At 50.7% G+C, this 26276-nt stretch overlaps 1 protein-coding gene across 2 annotated transcripts in view; it reads left to right on the top strand.

The window, feature by feature from the left end:
• Positions 1–540: 540 nt before the first annotated feature.
• The window catches only part of RGS9 (regulator of G protein signaling 9), a 65193-nt gene continuing 39457 nt past the window's right edge, over positions 541–26276 (top strand). For both annotated transcript variants that reach the window (XM_032429709.1, XM_032429708.1), the window contains exons 1-8: positions 541–744; positions 10918–11014; positions 13295–13345; positions 15004–15110; positions 15313–15364; positions 15628–15686; positions 17119–17195; positions 23076–23157. In XM_032429709.1, coding sequence (XP_032285600.1) covers positions 688–744; positions 10918–11014; positions 13295–13345; positions 15004–15110; positions 15313–15364; positions 15628–15686; positions 17119–17195; positions 23076–23157 — 582 coding nt within the window. In that variant the 5' untranslated portion in view covers positions 541–687. The remainder of the gene's footprint in view (positions 745–10917; positions 11015–13294; positions 13346–15003; positions 15111–15312; positions 15365–15627; positions 15687–17118; positions 17196–23075; positions 23158–26276) is intronic.

The following is a 26276-nucleotide window of genomic DNA, read 5'->3' as shown; positions in this document are numbered from 1 at the left end:
ACCAACACCTCACCAATCAACTTATGATTTGTTTCCCTAGACACTGCTAAACATTTGCTGAGGACCGAGCACTGTGTTACACATTTCCCCATTAAATGATATAGCAACCCGTCTGTTGGATATGACCATTCCATTTTTCATTTTTACCTTTCAGGTAAGGAAATTGAGGCTTAGAATTTAAGAAACTTGCCTAAGGTTGCCCAGCTAGCCAGTGGCAAAGCTGGGATGGGAAAGACCATTTTTCCCACCGCGGTCATTAGTGAGGCTGCTTTGTCTCACTTCTGCACATAACAGACTTCTGCCCCAGGTGAAAAGGCCACTATCTGCGACAGATGCTCCCACTCGCAGGGCGCCAGGCACAAGCCGGTCTCACCTGAGGCTCCGCGGCGTCCCACCGGGGCCAGACACCGCCCCCTGGCGGCAGATGGGCGCAAGCGCAGCTCATGCTAATGAGCCCGCGGCGCGGCGCGCTGATTGGCTGGCGCGGATTCCAGCGGCTTTCCCGGGGCGGGGGCCGAGGCCGAGGGAAGGGGCGCCGCCGGCAGCAGCCACCCCCGCCCCGCGCTCCGGGCCGCCCTCCTCCTGCCGGGACGCCGGGGCGTGTGCGGGGCGCGCGGGTGCCTTCGCCGGGGGTTCCCCTCCTGCGGTTCGCTCGGGTTCTGGTTCGGCGTTCATCGCGGGTCCAGGATGACGATCCGACACCAAGGCCAACAGTACAGGCCGAGGATGGCATTTCTGCAGAAGGTGAGCGCGGTCCGGTGCCCTGGGCCCTGGGAGGTGCGCGGGGTCCCAACTCTGGGAAGTGTCCGCGGAGATGCTGGGGAGGCGCGGGGCGCGTGGCCGGGAGGGGAGGGCATCCCTGTGGTCCGTTAGTGCTGCTTGGTGTTATTAAATGACTTATTTGCTGTGTGTGTGTGTGTGTGTGTGTTAAAGACTACGATAATTAGGTTTCCACGTAACCTGTTTGTAGCTGAGAATCTGAAGCCAAGGGCGATGGTCCGCTGGAAACTGGAAAACAACCTGTTACTCTGGAGAGGAAGGTGCCCGAAATCATTTAAGCCGAGGCTGTGTCAGATTTCAGGCAGAATCCTGATATTATCATAAGGTTCCCAGATGTTGAATTAACATTTTTTTTTTTTGCTATTTTTCGAATCCCACATTGCAGTATTTTTAAGTTGGAGTGTGTGTGGTGTGTACACATAGACCACAAAAACGGTGTGATTTGTAGAATAAAGGGACACCCTGCTCCCAGAGCCTCTAGATTCCTCATTCAAGTGTGTGTACTTGTGTATCTCAGATCTGTCTGTGTTGGCAGCAGGAGTCAGAGCCTTTCCCTTCCATTGCAAAGGCTTTCTCAGACCATGTGGCCAGGCACCCGGTATCCATCCCGTGGACACTTGGGATGTGGCATGCACCTTGTGGGGTGATGTGTTGGGTTCCAACTGGCTCCTTTTTGTTCTGGACTTTTGAGATAATCAGTGTCAGAGGAGATGGACAAAGGATTAGGTCCCAGGTCACTTGCCCAGCCTTCATCCCTTCTACAGCCGTATTTCACAGTGCAGTGTCAACCTTTTTAGGCTTATCTTGTTGAGTAGAATTAGCTGAATGCTTTGTGACAATTAAGAGCCCTGCTTTGAGCCCTTGGAGCTCAGCAGATTGGTGTAGTAGGTGACCAACTGTCCTGATTTGACCAGGACTTTCAGTGCTAAATTAACCTGGACAGTCCCAGGCATGATGGAGACAGTCGGTCAACACGTAGACCACCTACTTCAAGAAGCTGGTGCATATTCCAGGTAGTAGAGGTGTGAGGCTCATCCATAAAAAGAATCCATAGAGCCTGTATCGCAGACACCAATTCCTAAAAGCAGAAGAAACCACCGAAGTCTGATATCTGAAAGCCATAAATCATCTTCCAGGATTCTCCTGGGCAGCTCTGGCTTGGGGGCTCAGAGAGCAATGGTCTGGAGACATTCTGTTTTCTGAATCTCGACACTCTATTCCATCATGACTGTTATCTGGTAAATTTTCCTCTCTTCACCTGGCCTTCTGGCTGGTGTCTTGGTTTCCAGACTCCCTCCGCAACCCCCAGCCTGCTTACCTCCACAGTATGCTTCATAAACGCATTGATTTTCATTCTTAAGCTAACGCTGATCTCCTCAGCCTAAAACCCTCCACTGGCTTCCCATGTTCCCGGGATCAAGTACAACCTGCTCAGCCCAGGCACTTGGGATCCTGCTTTGACCCATCTCTCTTTCCCTCCCACCGACCTGCCCTCCAGGGAAACAAAACAAAGCAGCCTCAGTCCTGTGCCCTCTCATACCTCAGGCTCCTCTCCTGGGAAAGCCCTTTCTGCCCTTCTCACCTGCCAACTTCCCACTCCTCCGCTGTGAAGGCCGGTTCTCCCCAGCCCCTGGAGCTGAGCCACTTCCTTCGCTGCCCCACAGACTGCCCACACCCCCAGGACTTCTCTTTCCCTTTGCCTTGTGGGGAGGGACCTGCCTGTCTGTGTGTTCTGAGGTCCCCAGTCAGGTCCCACCCAGAGCTCCTTAGAGCCGGTCTCAAGAGCCCTGCCAGGGGGTCCTTCACGATGAGCCAGCTGAACTAGATGTCCAGCCTTCTGGAGAAGGACCCAGACCAAAGGAATGTGGACATGGGTGCAGTGTCATTCGCTACTCAAGGAATATTCAATTAAATGTTCAGTGACTATTTATAATGTGTGCTCTGTCCCCGTAGTAGGGGCTTACTTGCATTATCCCAACCGGTCCACAAGTCAGTCATTATCATCACCATTTACAGAGAAGGAAACTGAAGGTCAGAGAGGTGACTTGCCCCAGTCATACAGCCACTAAGGGGTGGAACCAGGAAAAATACAGGACTGACTGTCATCTGTTGCCAAAATGCGATACTATGCTATGAGCTTGGGGCAGAGAGGAGGCTGTGGGAAGGCCTGACTTAAGTGCATGGGGGATGTGGAGCCAAGAGCCGAAGGATAAGTGGGGGTTCTAGGCAGAGAGAAAGAGAAGGATGTTCCAGGCAGAGGGAATGGCATGTGCTCAGTGTGTGTGTGACACACGGTGGACTGCTCCCTGTGGCTGCCACACGTGTGGGCTCCTGAACCAGTGCTGGCCGGTCCCCTCTGTGATGTCCAGATCACCATCCCTGCCAGTACCAGTCACTGCTGCCCTTGGGAAACACCGGGGCATTGACTTTTGTGGTACCACGTGGAGAAGCCTTCTGTTAGATGCTGTGCTTCCTGGTGTGGCTTCTGGCATCTGCTTTTGCTTGGGAAGGGAGCGCAGGAACAGAAATATTAGGAGGTGTGGGCGGAGCAGGATATCTTTTGCTTGTATCCTTCTTTCATTCAACACGCATACATAACTGTGCACTTATGTGCTAGGCGCCATGCCAGGGGCTGGGGACCCTGTGGAGATTAAGGCACGGCCCCTTCCCCCCAGAGCTTAGAGTCTAACAGAGAAAGACAGAATTATAAGTAAGGAGAGAAGTGTTCTCAAGATCGTGGCAGACCTCGTAAGAGGAGATACACACACACAAAGATACGCATCTACAGGTCACACAAAGTGGGGGATGGTCAGTTCTGCCTGGGGTGAGGGGGTCAAGTCACAAGGGGGGTTGTAACGGAGTTGAGGTACAAGAAATTAGTTTTCTTTGCCAGGAGGATGGGAAGATGAGCAGATGCAAAGAGGCAGATACAAAACAGATGTGTCAAGCAGCACGCTGGTGTGGGAGAGCCATCAGGGGCTGGGTTAGCAGGAGGTCGTTGGGTGCTAAGGCTGCTAGTTAAGAAGGGCCCAGACCTGGGGGCTTTGGACGTCGTGCTGAGGAGTTGGATGCTTTCTGCGTTCAGTGAGAAGCCGTCTGAGGTTTTAAAATGAGTCGGTTTACGTGCTGGAAGGATGATTCTGGTTTGAGGGTCCAAGTGCTTCTCCACACTGGCTGCACTTATAATAGATCGATATCAAGTCCCCCGTCCTTAGAGTTTCTGATTTATTTACCAGGTAGTTAAGTCATTAAGTGCCGCTGAACCCAGGCATTGGTGGTTTTTTTTTTTTTTTTTAAAGATTTTATTTATTTATTTGACAGAGAGAGAGAGACAACGAGAGAGGGAACACAGCAGGGGGAGTGTGAGAGGGAGAAGCAGGCTTCCCGCCGAGCAGGGAGCCCGATGTGGGGCTCGATCCCAGGACTCCGGGATCATGACCCGAGCCGAAGGCAGATGCTTAACAACTGAGCCACCCAGGCGCCCTCAGGCATTGGTGTTTTTAAAAAAGTTTCTGGGGGATTTGACTGTATGGCTGAACGGAAAGATCCTGGGGACGTTTGGCAAGATCTGGAGATATTTGGGGTTGTCACATCTGGGGACGAAGGTGCTGCTGGCATCCAGAGCGTAAAGAAAGGCAGGGGTCCTGCTAGCCATCCCTCAATGCACAGGAGAGCTGGCCCCACAGTGAGGAATGGTCTGGGCCCTAATGTCAGTAGTGTTGTGGTTGGGGACGCTGGGCTGGAGGACGACACACTGGGGGCTGGAGACGTGCCAGTCGAAAGGCAGATGCCAGGAAGGCAGAGCCTGATGGTCCAGAGGGGAGGTTTGAGCGGCCCATGAGGCAGGATTTAGTGGGGCAGGTAAGATGCACCTCAGAAACAAAAGCAGAGTCAACAGAAGTTGGCTGCTATTATCTGGGGCCATCTAGAATGCATCCTGGGCCTTTGACCAAGGTGGGAAGAGCAGCAGGACTTGGGGAAAGACCCCTGAGTCCCGATGAGGGTATCGGCTCACGAGGGTGTGCGAGACGGCGGGGTGAGGTGGCGGGGCGTCAGCTGGCCTCTGGGTAGCCCTGCTGGTTAGCAGGAGCACCTTCCTGTCTGTTCGCAAAACGACCCGGTGGTTCTGGGTCACTCTGCCCCTCTTTGTGTAGAGAAGGACTGATTATTATCATCCCCCTGGGAGCCTTCTCCGGCTTGCAGGAAAATTCCAGGCCCGGAGATCTTGCACAGCGAGTGACAGCTCCTTAATGTGAGGAGCGGTGTGGGCGCGGAGGGTGGGATGTCGGGGCATCAAAGCCATCGTGGCTTCTCCTCTGGGATGTCGGGGTTCCCTCGCACGCCTGCAGTCACAGCACAGCACGTTGGCTTCTGAGAGAGGGAATGTGGGGCCAGCACCCCCCCCGCCCCTGTCCCCCAACACAGGGTCCCAGGTGGCCCAGCACCGCCTGGCCGTGCGCCATGTATTTGTGCCTGGGAAGGAGATTTGGCTGAGTCTGGTTGGGAGTGGGCCTTGACATTTGATGGTGGGGAACCGGCCTCTGCCTCATCTTCCGGGGACGCCCACGGGACACCAGGGGGAGGTGTGAGAGTTGGCAGCCTTTTGGAGTAGAAAGGCCAGGGCTTCTCGCTGGCTCTTTGGAGAACTTGGAAACGGTTGGGATTCTCTTGGAGTGGATGAGAGAATGCAGAGTCTACTCTTTTTTTTTCGGGCCGCCATGACAAAGTACCATGGGCTCTGTGGCTTAAATGACAGATACTGATTTCCTCACAGCTCTGGAGGCTAGAAATCCGAGAGCAGGTGTCGGCAGGGCTGGTTTCCTCAGAGGCCTCGCTCCTTGGCTTGCCGATGGCCGCCTTCTCCCCGTGTGCTCACATGGCCTTCTCTCTGTACGTACCCGTGTCCTAATCTCTCTTCTTATGAGGACGCAGTCATATTGCATCAGGGCCCTCCTAATGACCTCATTTTACCTTAATGGCCACTTTAAGACCCTCTCCCCAAATACACTCACATTCTGAGGTACTGGGGATTAAGGCTTCAACATACAAATTTTGCGGGGGACACAGTTCAGCCCATAACAGAGTCTTTCATTGTCTCCTTGGGTGACTGGGGAGACTCCTCAGAGGAATTTATCTGAGGAAAGTTCTAAGGAAAATTGATTGGAACTGCACCGGGCTGAACGCCCTCAAAGTGTTCTCGAGGTTCACGTGATGCTCCCTCCTCCCACCGGCCCTTCTTTTCTGTGAACGGTGACACACCTGCTGGAGAGAAATGTGACTCCCCTCATTGTGTTTTTAAAATAACTCTCATTATTCCTCCCCTGAAGATTATTTTCAAACTCTTTATAACTGGATTTTTTTTTTTTTCCTTAACGTGAAGAGAAGGAATCCAATCCACCGGCTTTCTCTCGGAGGAATTCAGATTTCTCACTCATAAGGCAATTTCTCTTTCTTCTCCAATATCTGGGCCCCCTGTTTCTATGAAACACGGCTGTTTCATCCAAAAATTTTTTGAACAAATATGGGATTTCATCTGGCAGCTAATGTGGGAAAGGGGAGGCCGAAGCCCGCACCTCAGAAAATCAGGCACTTCTTGGAGTAGCCTGTAAATTTGCGGAAGGAGTGACTCCCGCCATCTGTTGCTTCTTGGTCCCCCGTGTTGAGGAGAAGTGCTGGGCTCGCCCCTTTGCTCCTTCACTGCTGGAAGCTCTAGGCTGACCCAGTGGCCAAGACGCTACCAAGCCCTGACCCTGCAGAAGGCCAAGGATGGCAGCTCTGAATGGAGCCGAAATGGATAGTTTCTGTTCCCAAACAATCTGTGAGCCTAGAAAGTGTCTGGGCAGGTGCAGCCTGCCCTCAGGCTTGCTCCCCTGCGTGACCCTTCACCTCCAGTGCAGCTGGGTCAGTCTCTGTCGATCCCTCTTTTTAAAATTGTATTTTATTATGCTAAGAACACTTACTGTATCTACCCCCTTACATGTGGCAGAACAGATCACTAGAGCTTCTTCACCTTGCTTAGCTGAAACCTGATGCTTGTTGGTTGGCGACGCCCCCCGTTTCCCTTCCCCCAGCCCCTGGCACCACCATCCTACTCTTTGATTCTGTGAATTTAGGTATGCCACATAAGTGGGATCATGCAGTCCTTCTGTGACTGGCTTATTGCCCTTAGCAAAATGTTCTCCATAGCAGAATGTTCTCCGGGTTCATCCTTATTGTTGCAGAGTTTCCTTCTTTTTAAAGGCTGACCAATGTTCCATTGTATGTCTCTGTCACATTTTCCTTATTCATTTGTTGACAGACATTTAGGCTGTTTGCACGTCTTGGCTGCCATGAACACGACAGGGCTAATATCTCTTTGAGATCCCGATTTCAAGTCTCTTCAATATACACCCAGGAGTGGGATTGCTGGTCATTCTGTTTTTAATTTTTGGAGGAACCTTCGTACTGTTTTCCATAGCAGCTGCACCATCTTGCATTCCCGCCAGCGATGCACAAGGGTTCCAAGTCCGATCTCTTCACATTCCTGCGTAGAGAAGCCCAGGGCCTCCTCAGACCATCTGTACTCCCTCTATACTCCCTTGGAGTACACAGCCCCATCCTCACCATCTAGGAAGATCCTGTTCACTCTCCATGCACATTTTCTGGAGATCTTCTCAGCCATCCTTCTCGTCTCTTGGTTCCTATTGCAGTTAGCACCTTCCCCTTTATTTGGTGCCTAATTCAGCCTGCACTTGCTATCCACTAAATAGCCTGTGCATAGCACCATACTAAGTGCTCTTCATGCTGAATCTCAGATAATCTTCGTGACATCCGTCTGATGATATAGGTACTATTGTAATCTCTATTTTACAGAGAAATGAGTCTTAGTGAAATTTAGCAATTTACTTAGCTTCTACATTGAGCAGGGATTTGAACTGGGCTTTTTCTGCACCCAGATCTCTAGCACGTATCTTAGTTAACTTTTTATTTTCATACAAATGTCTTCCCAGTCCTCTGTGGACTAGGAGAATGTCTTTTACCTTGTTGTATCACCCCCCTCACAGTGCAGCACACTTAATCATGCTCAATAAATACCTGTATTTGAACAGCGAGGAGAGCAGGGTTTTTATTCGCAGGCATCTAAACAGCCTGCATGCAAAGTTTCAAAGATGCATTAATTATACAAAAGCTACTAATATTAATGGTTCCAACCATAACCACTAACATGAATCTCTCCTGATAAAGTATATATCTTTTTTTAAAAAAGATTTTATTTATTTATTTGAGAGAGAGAGAGAGGGATGGGAGGGAAAGGCAGAGGGAGAGGGAGAGGGAGAAGCAGACTCCCCGCTGAGCAGGGAGCCCAACACCGGACTCCATCCCTGGACCTCAGGATCACAACCTGAGTTGAAGGCAGACACTTAACCGACTGAGCCACCCAGGCGCCCTCATAAAGTATATATCTTTATGAGTATATAACATATCTGTCCTTGTAAAACATTTTTACACAATTAATGAGATTCTAAGAGATTGCGAAAGCGTGTTAATTACCTGGGCATAGACTATCGCTGTCCCCATTTTACGGTAGAGAAAGGACATTCAGAGAGGTTCAGTGAAATCCCACAGTTAGTAGAGAACGGAAGCCCCATGGAGCTGTGAGAACCATGGGTTTCTTTTCTTTGTACCACAGCCACCATGCAATGTCTAAAGGACTGGTAATTGTAAAGGGCTGTACGGAGCGCGGGAGTGTTATTTTATTTAAAAGCAGGAGAATAATGATGAGATAACCCAGTTAGTTAAATTGGGGGGAAGCAGGTGAATCAGTGACCTGTTTTGGTTTGGGTAGCAGCTGGAACGTGGCCAGGTTGGGTTTGAGATGCAGCCCTCCAGGAGGATACATCCAGCTATTTGCAGGAGAGGGTTTCCGGACGGAGAAGGACGGGGAAGGTTTTCATTCCTACTTGCCCATTCGTATTCTGTGCTTCTGCTCCTGCTATCCCCGGAGCCATTTCCCCCACTTTCTGGTGCCTGATTCCTATTCATCTTTTTAAGATTCGCTCCAGGAGTCCCCACTCCTGACCCTCTCCTGGCGCTGTTGTGTTCTTACCATACCCTGAACTCACCTTCATCACTGTACCTCCCACGTTGTCCCATAATATCCTTGCACCAGTGAGCTCCTTGGGCTCAGGGACCACATCGCCTTATCTTTGGTTTTCCAGAGTGACTGCCTGGTTGTTGAATGACTGATTGACCACAGTAAGCACACGGCAGGCTGGGAGATGTGTGGTTTCTTCAGGAGTGAGGGGTTTTCTGGGGGAACAGGCAGCTTGAAACCTCGGATACGTGAGGCTTTGTCAGTGCTCATGACAAACATTGACAGGAGACACACGTGGGTTGTCTTTTTTTAACTGTGCCAACCCATCCAGTTTGTTTTAAAATATCCTTCGGTTGATTTTACTTCCATTTAAATTTTTCAAGTGGAAAACTATTTTTTATTAATAAAATTAAAAAAACATAAAGAGCACCAGGGCCATCCTTGTGGATGGATGTCTTCCTGCATAAAGTTCGCTCTCCCTTGGACAGCTCACTGGTTCACTTTGCTTCACCTCTCTCTCCAATGCTCGTGACTAATTCGTATCTCTGACCCTTATCTCTTTCACGCTTGGGGCATTTGTTGCCTGTCACCCCCCAGACACCGTGGCGAGCTCAGTCAGCATTCCAAAGCAGGAGCTTTGGCTCTCCGAAGGCGCACCTTCTTTTTGGCACTTCCTACATTTTCTATTTTGGGAACCGGCAACTCTGAGCATAGGAGTTACAAACTTTGCCACCCTCACTGAACAAGTCAGTCACTTGCAAGTACAGTTCACTCGAGTTAACTAGGGCTCTAAGAGCGGTGCCTTCCTGTCGCCCCTGGCATTGCCTTCATTTACATATTAACTCGTGCACCAGCTGCGTATTGAGTCCCAGCTACGTGTCCGGCACTATGCCAGCATGCACGATAACAGCATCGGGCCGTAACGGACAGAAGACCTGCCCTTGAAGAGCTTACGTTCTAGGAACAAAGGAGACACACAGTAAACACTGTGATCAATAGGCAGATAATTTCCCATGTTAGAGGGTGAGTGCTCTCGAAAAAGCGAGTAGGGGATCAGGAATGCCAGGAGTTCAAGGTTGTAGTGTTAAGTAGGATGGTCAGGGTGGACCTCCTGGGCATGTTAGCTGAAGAAGGTGGTGAGTGAGTTAGTTACATAGGGAAGAGCAGTCCAGGCACAGGGAAAAGCCAGAGCAAAGGCCCTGGGGCAGAAGGCTGGGTATGTGCTTGGCATGGGCAGGGAGCAGCAAGATGGCCAGTGTGGCTGGATCGGAGGGAGCCAGCTGGGCGGTGGTGGGGGGAGAGTCAAGGGAGGAAGGGGTCCCAACCACATAGACCAGTAGGGGAACCCTGCCATTGCCTTGAGTGGAATGGCTGATGCAGGGTTTCGAGCAGAGGAGTGACACCTTCTAAAATAATTGAACGACTCTCTCTGGCTGCCCACCTGAGAAGATACCATGGGGCAGAAGTGGCAAGCGGGGAGCCCTGCCATTTCTTTCTGGGACCATTGCAGTAGCTTCAAATGGATCTCCCCCCTTTTCTCCTCCTTGGCAAACTTCCTCATACTTCAGCGTTCTTCTCTGTCGTGGGCCACATTTCCCGAGCTTGGGCAGAACCATGTCACTGCCCAGCAGTCGCTGCGGGAGCCCAGTGCACACTCCGGGAGTGGCCTTCGAGGCCTGTTGTGATCCGGCCCCTGGCTGTCGTTCCTGCATCATCTGCCCCCGTTGTCTGTCCCTCTCTCGCCCTGGGCACTGGTGTCTGTAGCTTCTCACTTTCTGTCCAGCAAAATCCTCGTTTTCTGAGCCTCCCCTTCTCCTCTGAGCCTGTGCAGAATCTCCAAGTCCGGGCACACTTCTCCGAGCTCCTGCACCCAGCAAGGGTGTGTGTGTCTGTGAATCACACATTGAATCTAGTTGTGTTGGAATTACTCAGTGTCCAGCCGGGTCGCAAACTCCTCATGGACTCCCCTTCCCATCGTTTGCTCCCTCCGTGCTGCAGAAAGGGGCCTTGCTTGGCTTTTGAAACAGTTCTGGTCAGCTAGTGCTTTTGGTTCTGTTTTGCAGATCGAAGTCCTAGTGAAGGACATGCAGAACCCGGAGACGGGGGTCAGAATGCAGAGCCAGAAGGTTCTGGTCACCAGTGTCCCTCACGCCATGACAGGTAATGTATCTTGTGACTTAGTCTTGGCCTGGGACCATCCACACGCGGGGTTGGCGATCTGTAGCTCGAGGTCCAAGTTCGGCCCGCGGCCTGTCAGCAAGCACAGATGCTTGATGTGTGGTGATAACTAGCAACTTCCCACACTGTGTCACTTAATACCCACGATCAAGTTCGGGGTCGATGGGACCATCTGCTTTTTGCAGATGGGGCCATGGACAAGCGGAGAGGTTCAGCCACTGGTCCCCCGGTTACTAAACTTGCACATGGCTGAGCTTGGATCTGACCCCAGCAATGTGACTCCAGTGTCTGTCCCCTTATCCGCTGTCAGTATGCATAAACTACTTTCTTTCCTTGCACACAGGGCACACTTGGTTGCCGGGTTTGGGCGAGGCTGCCCACCTGTCATGTTTTTTCCTGTTCCTCCTGTGAGTGAATTTCAGCTGCCGTTGGAACAGGACTCAGGGGGAAGCCTTGGGTCTTGCATCAGCTCTGATACAAGCAAATTGGGTAATCAGCACCCAACTCCTTGGGTGGCAGGTGACCCAGGACTTCTGGGGATGAAGGTGGCTGACCTGGGAGCTTGCCGCGCTATTACACAGACCACGTGGTGCAGATGCTGGTCGCCCTGTAATCTTATTTGGTCTATTTTAGGAAGCAGTCAAATGGATGAGAAAACCCTCGGCTCCTTGGTGGAGAGCGCTAATCAGTCTGCTGTCTGCCTGGGTCTCTCTCTCTCGGTCTGCATACCTCTGAGTAGCATTCAAGGAGACCCCAGGTGGAAAGTCTAAAACAGCCGGTCCTAGCTAGGAGTTTATGTAGGATTTGAGATGAAGAATTTTGCTTTAGGACAGCCAACCAGGGGTGAATGAAACTAAGAGCAACAGACGAGAACCCACTGAGAGCAATAATGGTGGGCATGTGGGCATAGACAGAGGTAATTTCTGGACACTTGTGCCCCCAGGCATGGAGAGGAAGATAAGAATTGTAGGTTGTCCATCCTTAGCCATGCCATGGGCAGGTAATTAAGCCCAGACAGTGTGTGAGTGGGTCATAAGGGCCTTCCCTGGAGGGGCCCGGAAGAAATGCCCCTTCACTACCACTGAGGAGGGAAGTATTTGGAAAAGTTTAGCCACAAGGACACAGGCAGTGGGGTCTCAGACCTGGCTCCTCCTTCTTGGTATGTTCTGTGGGCCAGTTCCCACGCAGTCAGGGCCAAGCTTGGCCTTTGTAAAGCAGGCTGAAGTTGCTGGAACATGTGGTCATTGGTGTTTGCAAGATGGCATCTGAATTGGAGTGGTTGGTTCCAGGGCATCTTATCTTTCCTCGGAGTTGCTATTGCCCTCCTCCTCCAAGGAGCCTGTTCTGCTTATGGGGCTGCAGGGCCCAGGGTGAGGCGGAAGCGCACAGCTTCCTTGCGGTCCAATGACAGTTCTGGATTGTTGGTGGAACTTGGCTTGCTTTGGTCCTTAGATAAAACTGAATCCTTGGGGGACGGGTGGGAGGGGGGTGCTCGTTCTCTTCTGATCTCTCCTGATCTCCTCCCTGTCAGCCTCTTCTGCTTTTTTTCACACCAGTCTTCACTCTGCATTTTCCCCAACCAGCCCCTAAGACTTGCAGAGCCCAGGGCAAGACTACAGGTGGAGTCCACATCCCCTTGTCCAAAGTTACAAATCAGCCCTCAGAGTGTTACCAAAATACGTCCCATCCTCCTGATTTGACCAAAGTACCTTTACAATGACCTGAGAGGCCAGGTCTGAATTTAGAATTTTCTGACTCCTCGGAGTTCCGCCTGGGAACTTGGGAGTCTGGGAGAACCATCCCCTCACCCTTAGCTCATCCCCACGTTTCCTCCCATCTCTTGCTCTGATTTACCTTCACGTGACCAGGGTCCATCTGGAGCCCCACAGACAGCATGCCTTGGGTCTGGTTTTATTCCAGTGTTAAGACTTAGGCTGTTTACTTCCTATCTGATGACTGACAGTCCATGCGCAAATTGTTGTAAGGTAAGAAAATAAGTACTATCGAGGGTGTGTGGGGGAAGTTCAACGAGAAGTCTGGCTGGAGTCAGATCCTGGATGACCCTGAATCATGGGCTGCAGGGTTTGAAGTGAACATAGTAGGGGGCAGTGGAGGGGAGTCCCTGAAAGTTTGGAGCAGAAGAGGGACGAGATCCCAGCTGAGCCCAGCGGAGACCAGTCAGGCAACAGCGTGGAGGAGGGTGTAGAGGTCAGGGGATGTGCTTAGAAGCTCTGACAATGGCCAAATACTTCTGGTTTGCAGGAAGTGACGTTCTACAGTGGATCGCCCAGCGGCTTTGGATCTCTAATCTGGGTGAGAGCTCATCCGGCACCCCGGCAACAAGGACAGCTGTGTGTGCAGCGCCCCCAAAGAAGCTCTGGAGGGTAGAGACTAAGCAGAGGCTTAACCTTTGTCTCTGAGAAATTGACATCAGAGAGACAAGGCATTCACGTGTAAAACAACCCGAATCAAAAATGAAGGCATGATAATCAGGGGGAAAAAAATAATTGTTTCATACAAAATATTGAGAGCACGTGAATAATGGGTAATTGGGGAAGAATCAGCCAAGACAGAATTCTTGGAGGGGGTGATGCACACATACAGCTGGTTTCGAAAGAAGGGATGCTTGTGAATTGTGGAGGGGAGCCCTGAGGGTCTGTCTTCCCGGGGGGATCTAGCAGGAGCTGTGGTGTAGAAATGGAATGAATGAGACAGGGAGTGGGAACAAGTGGAAATTGGGAGAAATGACTTCAGCTGGGTGTGGAGGGTAGAGGAGGGGTAGGGATAGGAGTATAGTTGGCATGTTTGCAAATTGCAAGCTTTTTTAAAAAAAGATTTATTTATTTATTTGAGAGAGAGAGAGAGAGAGTGAGTGAGCAGGCGGAGGGCCAGAGGGAGAGGGAGAACTCCAAGCAGACTCGGCACTGAGCCTGACTCGGGGCTCGATTCCAGGACCCCGAGATCACAACCTGAGCTGAAATTAAGAGTCGGATGCTTAACCAACTGAGCCACCCAGGCGCCCCTGCAAATTCCAAGTTTTATCTGGGAGACAAGTAATAGGAAGCCATGGGGGATTTTTGAGCATGGCAGTATGCATGATAATCATATGTAAGCTGGGATGTTTGCAGCAATTTGAGGGATGGATTGGAACAGAAAGAATCTGAGGAACAGACCTCCCACTGGAAAAAAAGGCTGTTGCTACAACAAGGCATAAAACATGAGGCTTGATGATGGAGGGAGTGAGACATGAAGAAGGAGGTATAGGGAGAAGGTCTTCTCAGGCTTTGGAGGCTGAGATAGGGGATGGGATGTGGGTTGGGGCCTTGGGCCTGAGGACTGGAGGGATGGAATTCTCTCTCAGTGATGGATGGAAAGACACCTGCTTCATTGGTGCCTCTGAGAAAGAGCCAGGAAAGTTTTCCTTTAACTGATGCAAATCCAGAAACAAGACTGTGTTTCCAAGCTCAGTGAAGGTGGGTGGGAATTAAAGTGAGGTGGGGGGGGAATGGAATCTGGACCTGGGATGCAAGCAGAATTGAGCTTGGGAAAGAAGTTGACAATAAACTTGGCCTCCTCTTTGCTTTCCTCTTTGAGTGAGGAACTTTCTGTAGGTCAGAGACATTCCCTGCTCCTGGGGACTTCTCCAGACCCAAAGGGCCCAAAGAAGCTTCTCCAAACACCTGTAGTGGACCACCTGTGGTACCCATTAACATTTGGGTTCACTGGCTCCCTCTGGACTTAGGAGTTGTCATTCTCGGGGGTCAGGCTGTGGGAATCTTCCTCTTACCATGCTCCGCAGCTGATATTTGCCCATAGCCAAGTTCAGGAACCACTGTCCTCACTCCTTGATGAAGTGCTGTTAGGATGGGGGCACCTCTCCTGGAGTTTGGGGTGCTGTGTGGGGGTCGGGCAATGAGCTTCTGCCTTCTGTGTCTGCTCTTGACTTCCATGTCTTAACTGTTTCTTCTCAGAGGCACAGAACTTGGGCAACTTTATTGTCAAGTATGGCTACATTTACCCCCTGCAAGATCCCAGGAATCTCGTTCTCAAGCCTGACAATAGCCTCTACCGATTTCAGGTAGGTCTTGGCCTTGACCTTGGTGTTAATATGGGATTAATCTTATCTGAGAAGGTAATTGTGTGGTTTCATATCCTCACAGATCAGAACTTTAGAAATGGTGGGAGGGCTAAAGTAGTTTCATCTCAAGCCACAGGGCTGGGGGCCCAGGGGGACAGTCACAGCCCAGTGTTTAAGTATGGTTTCCTGGTTTCTTTTGTAGACGCCATATTTCTGGCCCACCCAGCAGTGGCCGGCTGAAGATACAGACTATGGTAAAACTCCAGCCCCCTATGCTTTTGCTAGCGCTTAGCATGCTGCTTATTTACTTGCCACATTTTGGTGACATTTGTCTTGCTGTCATCATGACCTTTATGTCAGTTCACATCTGTACTGGGAGTGTTCTCAGGGAAGGGAGCAGGGGTCTGCTGAGACTTCTTCCCGCCAAGCCAAGCACAGCAGCCTCATGCACATAAAGCCTGCAGATGCAGTTTTAAAATATGATGATGATGGAAAATGTCATTGTTTTCTTTTCCAGCCATCTATTTAGCCAAGCGAAATATGAAGAAGAAAGGGGTTTTAGAAGAATATGAAAAGGTACAGAGATGCTTTCAAGTACAAGTTGTTATAGTTGGAATAAAGTCTTGAGCTGTTTTTTTTCTCTTCCCCCTTTGCTACATCATATGTACCGTCATCATCCATCCATCCATCATCTATCCATCTATCCATCCATTCACCATCCATCCGCCATCTATCCACCATCAATCCATCCTTCATCCATCATCCATCCATCCATCCACCCATTATCTATCCATCCATCCATCCATCCATCCACTATCTATCCAGCCATCCATCCACCATCCATCCATCCACCCACCCATCCACCCTTCATCCACCATCCATCCATCCATCCACTATCTGTCCAACCATCCATCCACTATCCATCCATCCACCAACCCATCCACCCTTCATCCACCATCCATCCATCCACCCACTGTCCGTCCATCCACCTACCATCCATCCATCCACTATCTATCCAAATGTCCATCCATCCACCCACCCATCCACCCTTCATTCATCATCCATCCATCCACCCACTGTCTATCCATCCATCATCTACCATCCATCCACCATCCATCCACCCACTGTCTATCCATCATCCACCATCCATCCACCATCAATCCATCCACACATCCACCATTCATCCATCCACTATCCATCCATCCATCATCATCCACCATCCATCCATCTACCCATCCACCATCCATTCATTCATCCACAATCCATCCCTCCATCTATCCATCCATCCATCCACCATTCATCCATCTATCTGTTTAGAAGCAGCTCCTGAAATAAATTCCTCCCCATGTCAAGCTTCAGTTTCTCCTGCTGTAATTTAAGCTCTTGCCTCAGTGACTACTGGACACACAATAGCTACTAGTTCCTTTTGCTGTCCTAGAACAATGAAACAATTAATATGCATGATAATGGATATTATGTGATGAACAGATTTGAACTTGAGTTTGTGATGGGAAAACAATAGTGTAGCTTTTGTTTTAGGCCAGATGAGTCAGATTTCTCAAAGAACACACCCAAGCCCTCAAAAGGCTAGATTTCTGGGCAGACAGCATTAATCTTGCTGTGTTTTTATTATTTACAGACATATTTTTGGAAGAGCCAGCATCATGCCAATGTTAGGACTTGTCTTTGTGCATTTGTGATGCTCTGTCGTTGAATACTGAGTTTCTGTGTTTTCTCCCACTCTATTCTCCTCTTCCTAATCAGATTTGGGATACATTTATTTAAAAAAAAAATCCAAGCCAGGGTGTGGCTTTTGTTGTAAAGGCTTTTTGAGAATTTGGTGCTACCCTTTGAATGCATGTCTTTGCAAAGCTGGGATGGGAGATCATTTGGCTGGGGCTAGGTTGCTGCAGGGCCAGAGGCATGCCCTCAGTGACTTAGAGCTCTCTGCCCTCTGCACACAGCGTATGTCATGGGGCTTAGTGTTCTTTTCATTTTCCATTTCTAGGAAAATTACAATTTCTTGAATAAAAAAATTAACTACAAATGGGACTTTGTCATTATGCAGGCCAAAGAGCAATACAGGTAAGCAAAAGATGATGTTTGTCCACTGGTTGTCCTTCTTTCCTCCCTTCCTTCTTTGTTTCCTTTTATTCAAATAAACCTTTATTGGGCGTTATGTGTCAAACACTGGGCTAGGCCTGGGGAGTATAAAGGCACAGTCTGGGGTCAGGTGGATGAGCAAACAGGCCATGATGCTACACCGAAGTGAGTGCCTCACACAGGGGTTTCCAGAAGCAGCTGGAGAAACAACATTGAACCTGGAGGCTGCATAGGAGTTTCCAGGTGAACGATGGTGGTGGTGGATGGAGAGGAAGGGTGAGGTATAAGGAAGGATCTCCTAAGCAGACAGAACCAGAGTCTGGAGTCCAGGGAACACCTACGTGATGCAGTTCTGTGTGGCTGGAGCAGAGAGCATAGACCCTGGGACGGACAGAAGTGAGACCCAAGATGTTAGCAGGAGTAGATCATGAGACTGTTTTGTGCGAAGGGCCATGGGGAGCCATAAAAAGATCTTAAGCAGATTTGAGCGGTAGAACCACTCACTGCAGTTCTCATTTGCCTGCTGTCCACTTCAGAACGAGAGCCGGAAGTCCCTGGAAGGCTCTGCCTTGTCTCTGAGAGCCAGATGTAAACGTTAGAGAGAGTGGATCAGTCAGGACAAGGTCAGGTTGTCGTAACAAACAGCCTCCAGGTCCCGAAAGCATGAAACCACAGGTTCATTTCTTGCTTGTGTTACATGTCCACTGTGGGTTAGTGGGGGCCCTGATGTGCTTTGTGCCCACTCCAGAAGCCATGCTGAAGGAGCAGCACCATCCAGGCTTTGCCTGTTGCTGGAGCAGAGGGAGACAGAGCCTGTACGGGTCACAAGTGATGGATGTCGCTTCTGTTCACAAATCATTAGCCAAAGCAGCTCCTCATATGGTTGTGCCCAACTTTAAAGGCATTTGGATAGGGATGTACAATCCTACCGTGGGCCTGCGACATAGGGGAGTCAGGAATATCTGGAGACTGATACCATATATTACCAAAATGGGTAAGTCTGGCTGGCCCAGGCTCACTCACTCTGGCAGGTCCAGTTTCTGGAAGGTCTACCTTTGCTGGTGCATAGTTGGGCTGGACAGTGGACTCTCATCAAGAGCCTTAGGATTGGAGTAGTGGGGATTAGTTAGGGCTCTCTAGAGAAACAGAAACAGTAGGATATATATGTATGTATGTATATTGAGAGATTTATGATAAGGCATTGGCTCACACAATTACAGAGAAGTTACAAGACCTGCAGTTGGTAGGCTGGGGACCCAGGAGAGCTGGTGGTTTAGGTTCGTCTGAAGGCTGGCGGTTTGGGGACCCAGGAGCTGATGTTTTAGTTGAGAAGGCAGGAAGACTGATGTCCCAGCTCAAGGCCATCAGGCAGGAGGAATTCCTTGTCATTTAGGGGAGTATCATCCCTTTTGTTCCATTCAGGTCTTCAACTTAAAATACCCCCCTCTGAAAACACCATCAGGGGCACACCCAGAATAATATATGACCAAATATCTGGCCATCCTGCAACCCAGTCAAGTTGACACATAAAATAAGCCATCAAGGAGGTGAGCGCTGTTATGCAGAAGTGCTGGGTCCGGAAACAGAAAAATTCTAATGGCAGATGGCTTTATTGCCTTGAAGGGGGAATATCTGCTCTGAGGCTTGAGATTCAGGTAGAGGAGCATTACTCAGAGACCTGGTCTGGGCCTTTCACCATTGACATGTTTCTGCTTAGGTATGTTTGAGACAGAGCAGTTGGGGGGAATGCTCTAACTTCCCATCACTTGTATTTGTTCATAAGGCTTCATGGGGTGAGTCCTGTGTACTGTCTCCTTTCGTGTTGGTGAGAGGGTAGTGCTCACCGCAGTAATTCTTGTCACCTCTACATCCACAAATGGGGAAAGTGAGGCTTAGAGAGTTTAAACAGTCCGTGGCAAGGTCACTCTGTGAGGTAATGGTCGAGCCTGGGCTAGTATTACTTAGTTCCAGTCAGTGCACCAGTTTTGATTTTCTACTGGGTTCCACACTGGGCCAGAACCCTTTCATCCTCCTCCAGCTCTCTGCTCTGAGCAGGATAGCCCAGTGATCCTGAGGACTGCAGACCCTGACAAATGCCTTTCAGGACACGCTAGCTGCCTGTGCCGCTCAGGGCTATTCTCAGTGGCTCCCACAGGCCCCACCACTCGGGCCTTCGCCTCAGCCTAGATAAAGCTCCGTGCTGCCCATGTCATAGGACATCTTCTCCTCCATAACTTCTAGATGCCTTGGGATGAGAAATTCATAAAAGGCTGTCTCCTTCTGAGATCCTGGCTTTTCCCCACTAATTCCATTGCTTGACTCAAAGCCTGCCTCCAATTTCAGATATCGTGTCTGCGGTGGCTAATTTTGTGTGTCAACTTGTCCAGACCATGGTGCCTAGATAGCTGGGCCACCACCAGTCTAAGATGACACGGTGAAGTTATTTTTTTTTTTTTTTTTCATTTTTGATTTTTAAGTAATCTCTATACCCAGTGTGGGGTTCAAACTCACAACCCTGGGATCAAGAGTCTCATGCGTCACCGACTGAGCCAGCCAGGTGCCCCTGTGAAGGTATTTTTTAGATGAGGTTAACATTTACATCAGTAGACTTTGAGTAAAGCAGATTGCCTCCATAGTGTGGGTGGGCCTTACTAATCAGTTGAAAGCCTTACGAAAAAAGACAGGATTTCTGAGGAAGAAGGAGTTCTGTTTCCAGATTGCCTTTGGACTCAAATTGCAACATCAGCCCTTCCCTGGGTCTCCAGCCTGCTGGTGTGTCCTGCAGAATTTAGACTTGCCAGACTACTCAATGTGTGTTATTCCTTAAAATAAATAAATTATGCCTCTATCTATCTATCTATCTATCTATCTACCTATCTATCTAGTCTACTGTTTCTGTTTCTCTGCAGAACCCTGATTAATACAAACACAGGGTCTTACCACAAAATTAGGTTGGCCGTATAGGTTGGCTCATGAGGTAGCCATTTTGTTATACTGAGCCTCTCCACACAGACCTCTTTTCTGAACCCCAGACTCAGTATCCAGCTACTTAACATCTCAGGATGATGTCGCACCTCAAATTTAACTTGTTCATATTGGACTGTTTCTCTCCCTCATACACCAAACCTCTTCCTCTAGTGTTACCCACATCAGTGCAGGGAACCCCATTTACCTCCCGCCCCCAAACCCCCATGCCCAGTGTCTAGTAATCCGGTCCTGTTGCCACCCCTGGCAAAATTCCTTCTGCCCCACCTGCCCCCTTCTGTCGGCCCCCACCTCCCTGCCCTGGTTGAACCAACCTCACTGTCACCCAGGCTGTGGCCATATCCTCCCAACTGGTCTCTCTGCTCCCATTTGCCCCCATTTTTGAAACCCAGATAGGGTCCTGTCACCCTTCAGAGAGAGATCTCTCAGTTCGAATGTCACATGCTCAAAGAGGCTTTGCTGATTAGTTGTTAGTGAACAGAGATCATCCTAAGACTTAGTAGCTCAAAATAGCAACAGTCGCTCTATTATTTTTCAAGGTTTCTATTGGTCTGGAATTTGGGAAGGGTTTGGCTGGGCAGTCCTGGATCTGAGTCTCTCAAGTGGTTGCAGTCCAAGGGCTGGAGCTGGGGGCCTGTAGCCCTGGCTGGGCATTTCTCGTCCTTGTCACGGGGCCTCTGGGCCTCTCCGGGTGCCTTGTGCTTCCTCACAGCATGGTGGTACTGGGGCAGTCACATTGCTTACAGGTGGTTGGAAGCCTCGAGGGCAAATATTCCAGTGAGGAGGTAGCTGTCTCACCTTTTATGGCCCAGCCTCAAAAATCACAGAGGGCCATTTCTGACATACTGTGTTGGTTGAACAAGTCCCAAGAAACCCACCTGGTTTCCAGGAGTGGAGGACATAGACCCCCCTCTCAATGGAAGGAGTGTCAAAGAATTGTAGACATATTTATTTATTTTTTTTTTTCAAGATTTTATTTATTTATTTGACAGAGAGAGACACAGTGAGAGAGGGAACACAAGCAGGGTGAGTGGGAGAGGGAGAAGCAGGCTTCCTGCAGAGCAGGGAGCCTGATGTGGGGCTCGATCCCAGGACCCCGGGATCATGACCTGAGCCGAAGGCAGACGCTTAACGACTGAGCCACCCAGGCACCCCGAATTGTAGACATATTTATTTATTTATTTTAAAGATTTTATTTATTTATTTGACAGAGAGAGACACAGCAAGAGAGGGAACACAAGCAGGGGGAGTGGGAGAGGGAGAAGCAGGCTTCCCGCTGAGCAGGGAGCCCAGGACCCTGGGATCATGACCTGAGCTGAAGGCAGACGCTTAACTCCTGAGCCACCCAGGCGCCCCCCGAATTGTAGACATATTTAAAAAGCACCACAGTGGCCCTCCCTGATTCTGCACTAGAGCACCTGAACTTTTCCTGAGAGCTCATCCTGCAATTTGTGATTTTCTATCTATTTCCTCTTTGTTCAGTGTTTAGACCAAAAGCTGCTCAAGGGCATAGCATATGTGTTTGTGTTCGCTCAGGCCTCCAGGACCAAACACCACACACCGAGTGCCTTAAACAACAGACATTTATTTTCTCGCAGTTTTGGAAGCTGGGAAGTCCAAGCTCAAGGTTATGGCAGGGCTGACTTTCTGGTGAGGACTCTCCTTCTGGCTTTCAGATGGCTGCCAGTGTCTTCTGCTGCATCTGTCACAGAAGAGCTGCAGAGCAAAGCCAGAAAGGACCATTATTGTCAATTAGCGACCAACTGTATTTACCGGGCTCTCCAGCATGATGGAGACTCCACAGTGCCCTGGGCCGTCTGTGGCCCATCCTCCTGAGGCCATAGGGTCGTTAACCTGGTGGAAAATGCAGTTAGGCTGGCAAACAGAAGTTGAAATGACAGTGTTTATATTTAATTTCCAGGGGAGGCTGGCAAAACAGCCCGCCGGAATGGCACTCTCCACCCATCTGGCTCTCTAGATGTGATGATGTTATTCACAATATGCTAGCGGGCCCATAAATCTGCCGTCTCTGTCTTGTGGAGGGCATGTGCGTCATCCCGTGTTGCCTGGGCATACAAGCGTCAGCGTGTGAGCGCAGGTCGCCGTGGAAATGGTGCTGAATGGGACCCATGGCACGATCATTAACGTGGCCTGGCTTCCCTGGGAGGAGAGCGCCGCATCGTTTCCTCTCCATCGTGGGGAAAGGGGAGACAGAGAAAAGAGGGAAAATAAATAACCTTTTATGATCATCAGTGGGTTCTAGAAAAACCCTAACTTGGCACAAGGTCTCCGAAGTGACGGAGCGGCCTGGATGGGGGGAGACACATGGACCACCCCCCAACCCCCCGAGGCCCCGCATTTTCCCCGGCACTGAGCGTGGGCACGACCTGCTGCCCACTTGTCCAGATGTTGACGATGTTGTTTATCAACGCAGTGAAACATGAAGCCAGGGGGTGAAATGTCAGTCCAGAATGTCCTCCACCCACTGCAGTGGTGCAAGTGGTGGAGGTCCGATGCTGGGGCCAGTCACGCTGGGGTGGTGGCACGGGCTCTGCTCTCAGGCAGAGCGGGACCCTAGGGCCCGATGTGGGTTTGAGTCCCACTCTGCTCCTTGCTGACAGTGTGACCCTCCAAGGGGCATATTCAGTCTCTCTCTGCTGTAGTCCCTGGAGCTGCTAAGTCAGAGGGAATAGGTCACTGGGGGGATTAAATGAGTCAGTACTTGTGTGATGTTAGTGTTTGCTGTGATTATTATTACTGCAAACACAGATTATTTGGAGAGGTGAGGAGAGTGGTCTGGGTCATCAGGAATGGGGTACATCACTGAGCAAAAGATGTGAAGTCTTACTGGCCTTTATGTGGCTTTTGGCTTTTCAGGACTGGAAAGGAAAGGACTAAAGCAGACAGGTATGCACTGGATTGCCAGGAGAAGGCGTATTGGCTGGTCCACCGATGCCCCGTGAGTATTAGCCTTCCTGGGTTCACCCATCTTATTCCTTCCCCACTCCCACCCTGTACTCACCATCCCTTTTGCCGGCTCATTTCCTGCTGGGGCTGCAACTGAATCAGCAGGAGTGGGTTGCTCAGTGTTGGGTTAGCCTCCGAGTGCCTCTTGGTAGAAGAGGAAAGGGGCTGCCTGGATGGACCGAGCTTGTGGCTCATCTGATGGTGTTGGGTCTAAGCGAAGTGACTTACGGGAGGAACCCAAATGAGTTTGCCTTTTATGAGGGCTGAATTTTTTTTTTTTTTGCCATGACAACTTGGAAAACGATTACAGGAAGAAAAAACTAAACGCAGGATTCCCATAAAATGCAGTTAGAAACTGAAAGTCTGCACAGCCCAAGCCAGGCCTTGGGTCTCTTGCCCCGCCCCTCTTCCTTTTCCAGCTCCATCCCCAGCAGCTGAGGTGGGAGGAGGTGAGAAGGAGTGAGTGTGTGCTCTGCCTCAAGGCTTAGGGCACATTGTGTCTCTGGCTCAGGGACTTTTTGGGGCCCAGAGGGACAAGCTGTGCATAAGTGATATGACTTGTTATGGCTCATTATCAGGAATAGCCACCCACTGGGGTTACCTCTGCTGCCTCAGTTTCCTCCTGGGGCAGACCCGGGTGCTGCCTATGGGTCACTGAAGGTGGGAGATGTCAAAGGGGTTCTGAAAAGTGAAGAGGTCAAAGCGAATATTGTTCATCTTCCTCCTTTAGTTTCCCTGCTGCTCAGCTGCCCAAGTTCTCAGAACCAAAAAGTGAACTGGGTCAGTCACGGCGCCAAAGCTTCTGGATTTTGGAACTTTGAGCCCATCAGATTTTGGCTGTTTTGCTTATTTTCTTTCTAAATTCAAAACAATACTCGTATGGTGTTCCATCTGTGGGGGTGTTGGTTTCCATGCCTCGTTGCTGAGGTTAAGGTCCTGGGGTTGATCCCCAAGAAGCTCGTTTGGTTTTGCTTTGTTCCAGGATTCCTCCTCCCAACAACTCAGTTAGCTGATGCCTGACACAGGTCGCTGGGTGAAGGAGTGCATGGCTGGGATGACAGGGTCCTAGAGAAGCAGCCAAGCACACGCCCCCCCCCCCCCCGCCCCGTTGTAGCTCAGGAGTGAGATCTTTGTATGAGAAGCGCACTGGCATGGTTCAGCCTTGCCTTCTATCATCTGTTCCTGAAGGGGGAGCCTGGGTGGGGATAAGGCACGTGGTGGGTAAGCCCCTCACTGGGCAAGATGCCCTGGTTCCTGTGGCGCTTGTGATGGAGGGGATCCTGCTCCTTGCAGGGAACGGCTTCCACGTTACCTGCAGAGACTCCGTGGTGGGGAAATACCCACCTGGCAAAGTGGCATAGACTGGCTGTGCCCAAGACCCCCCCCTGCACCGGTCTCTCTCCTCCCCTCCGTCCTTGCCACCAGCAGGCCCGTAGGGAACCAAGTGCAAAGCAGATGATTGGAGTTCTCCCGACTTCTCTGGGGGCAAGCTCTCAGCCCCTACGCCAGGCAAATCAACGGCTGAGTGACTCCTCACAGTGTGATGCAGAAGTCCCTACATTTGACAACGCGACTGCTTCCGCCATCACCTGCCCCGCCTCCACCCCCTCCCCCACTGCTGCCACTTCCTCTCCCTCCACCTCCACCATCATCATCGCAGCTGACCTGAACTGAGCACATAACTGTGTGCTGGGCACTGTGCTAGGCTTCACTCTGCGTTCGTTCTCTTGTTTCATCTCTGCAGCCCCGTGGGGAAGGTGCTGTTATTAGTCCCATTCTGCAGATGGGGAAGCTGAGGCTCGGGGGTGTTGCCAGAGTTGCACAGCTAGCGAGGGTCAGACTGCAGAGCACTCTTTCCCGGTCCCTGCGCTCTTCTGCCTCCCACCACAAATGGCACGTGATGTCTTAGTGCATTGAAGGCCTTTCTGTCACCTCCTCAGTCATTAGAGCAACGCGTGAATCCCTCTGCTCTAACAAACATGATGCTAGGGTTCAAAGGTAGCCAGTCTCTTGGATAGCGCTGGGGAGCCAAGTTCTCAATGAGGTTCTGATGTCCCTGGAACTGTCATAAAACCCCATGGACACAAAACCGTTTTCACATCCAGTCTCTGCAAGTCCTGTTCCCCTGAGTCCAAACTGGACCAGCAGTCCACGCTGAGGCTGGGGTGCATCTGGGTCCTGCTCTCCCGGACTCTCTTAAAACACCGGCAGCCTCTCAGTGGAGTGTTCTGTTTGAAGAGCATCCTGTTTGAAGTCTGTCTCAGCCTAGAAATTGAGCAGTCTCCCTGACAAACCTGTGAAGCCCAGGAGCTTAGGGGCTGTCAGACTGTCTCCAGGAGACCCAAACAAACAGTTCGGTGGGAAAAAAGCCAGCCAGGCAAACAAAGCTTTTGGCTCCGTGGAGCATTGAGCAGCCGGTATGTGGACTGTCTAACCGACTGTCATAGTGTGGGACGTGGCTTGCCGTCACGCAGCAGGTCCCCTGTTCCCTTGTCTCTTCACTGCTCTGTGAAACCTTCACGGACCCTGACTCCGTGCCGGCTGAGTTTGGTGCTGGGCATAAAATAACAGCTAAAAATCATCGAGCCCCGGCTACGTGCCCGTGGTAAGCTCTTGGTGTGGACGATCCCAAGTACCTGATGACGATGCTGGCTGAGTAGGGAGTCTCCCCATCCCCAACATTCAGATGGGGCGATCAAGGCTCAGAGAGGGCCCGTAGGCGGCACAGCGCTGGGGTGTGAATCCATGTCTGTCTCATGCACTGCTGCTGTAGGCGGGGCACCCACATGCGGCCCCTCTCCCAGCTCCAGGGGCACAAAATCCAGATCGCTGTAACAGGCGAGCAGCATCTCCCGGAGATAAGGTGAGGGGTGATTGGTTAAGGGAGTCGGGAGGAGTGTGGTGCCGGATGCTATCTCAGGGATATGATCATGGGCAGAGGCCAAGCCCTGAGGTGGATGGTGGTGGCTGAGGGACGTGACCCAACCCCCACCCTGAGCCCAGATGCTGCCGGGGACTCAGCATCCGGGCGCTAGGGACAGGGTCGACAAGGGGAGAATAGTGAAGGAAAGTGATGTTCCTCTCCTGTTTTTTTACCCAAATGAAATAGAG

The sequence above is a fragment of the Phoca vitulina genome, unplaced genomic scaffold (genome assembly GCF_004348235.1).
Source record: "Phoca vitulina isolate PV1807 unplaced genomic scaffold, GSC_HSeal_1.0 scaffold41, whole genome shotgun sequence".
Classification (NCBI taxonomy): Eukaryota; Metazoa; Chordata; class Mammalia; order Carnivora; family Phocidae; genus Phoca; species Phoca vitulina.
Note: the sequence above shows the minus strand (reverse complement) of the source record. Positions and strands in the feature narration are given on the sequence as shown.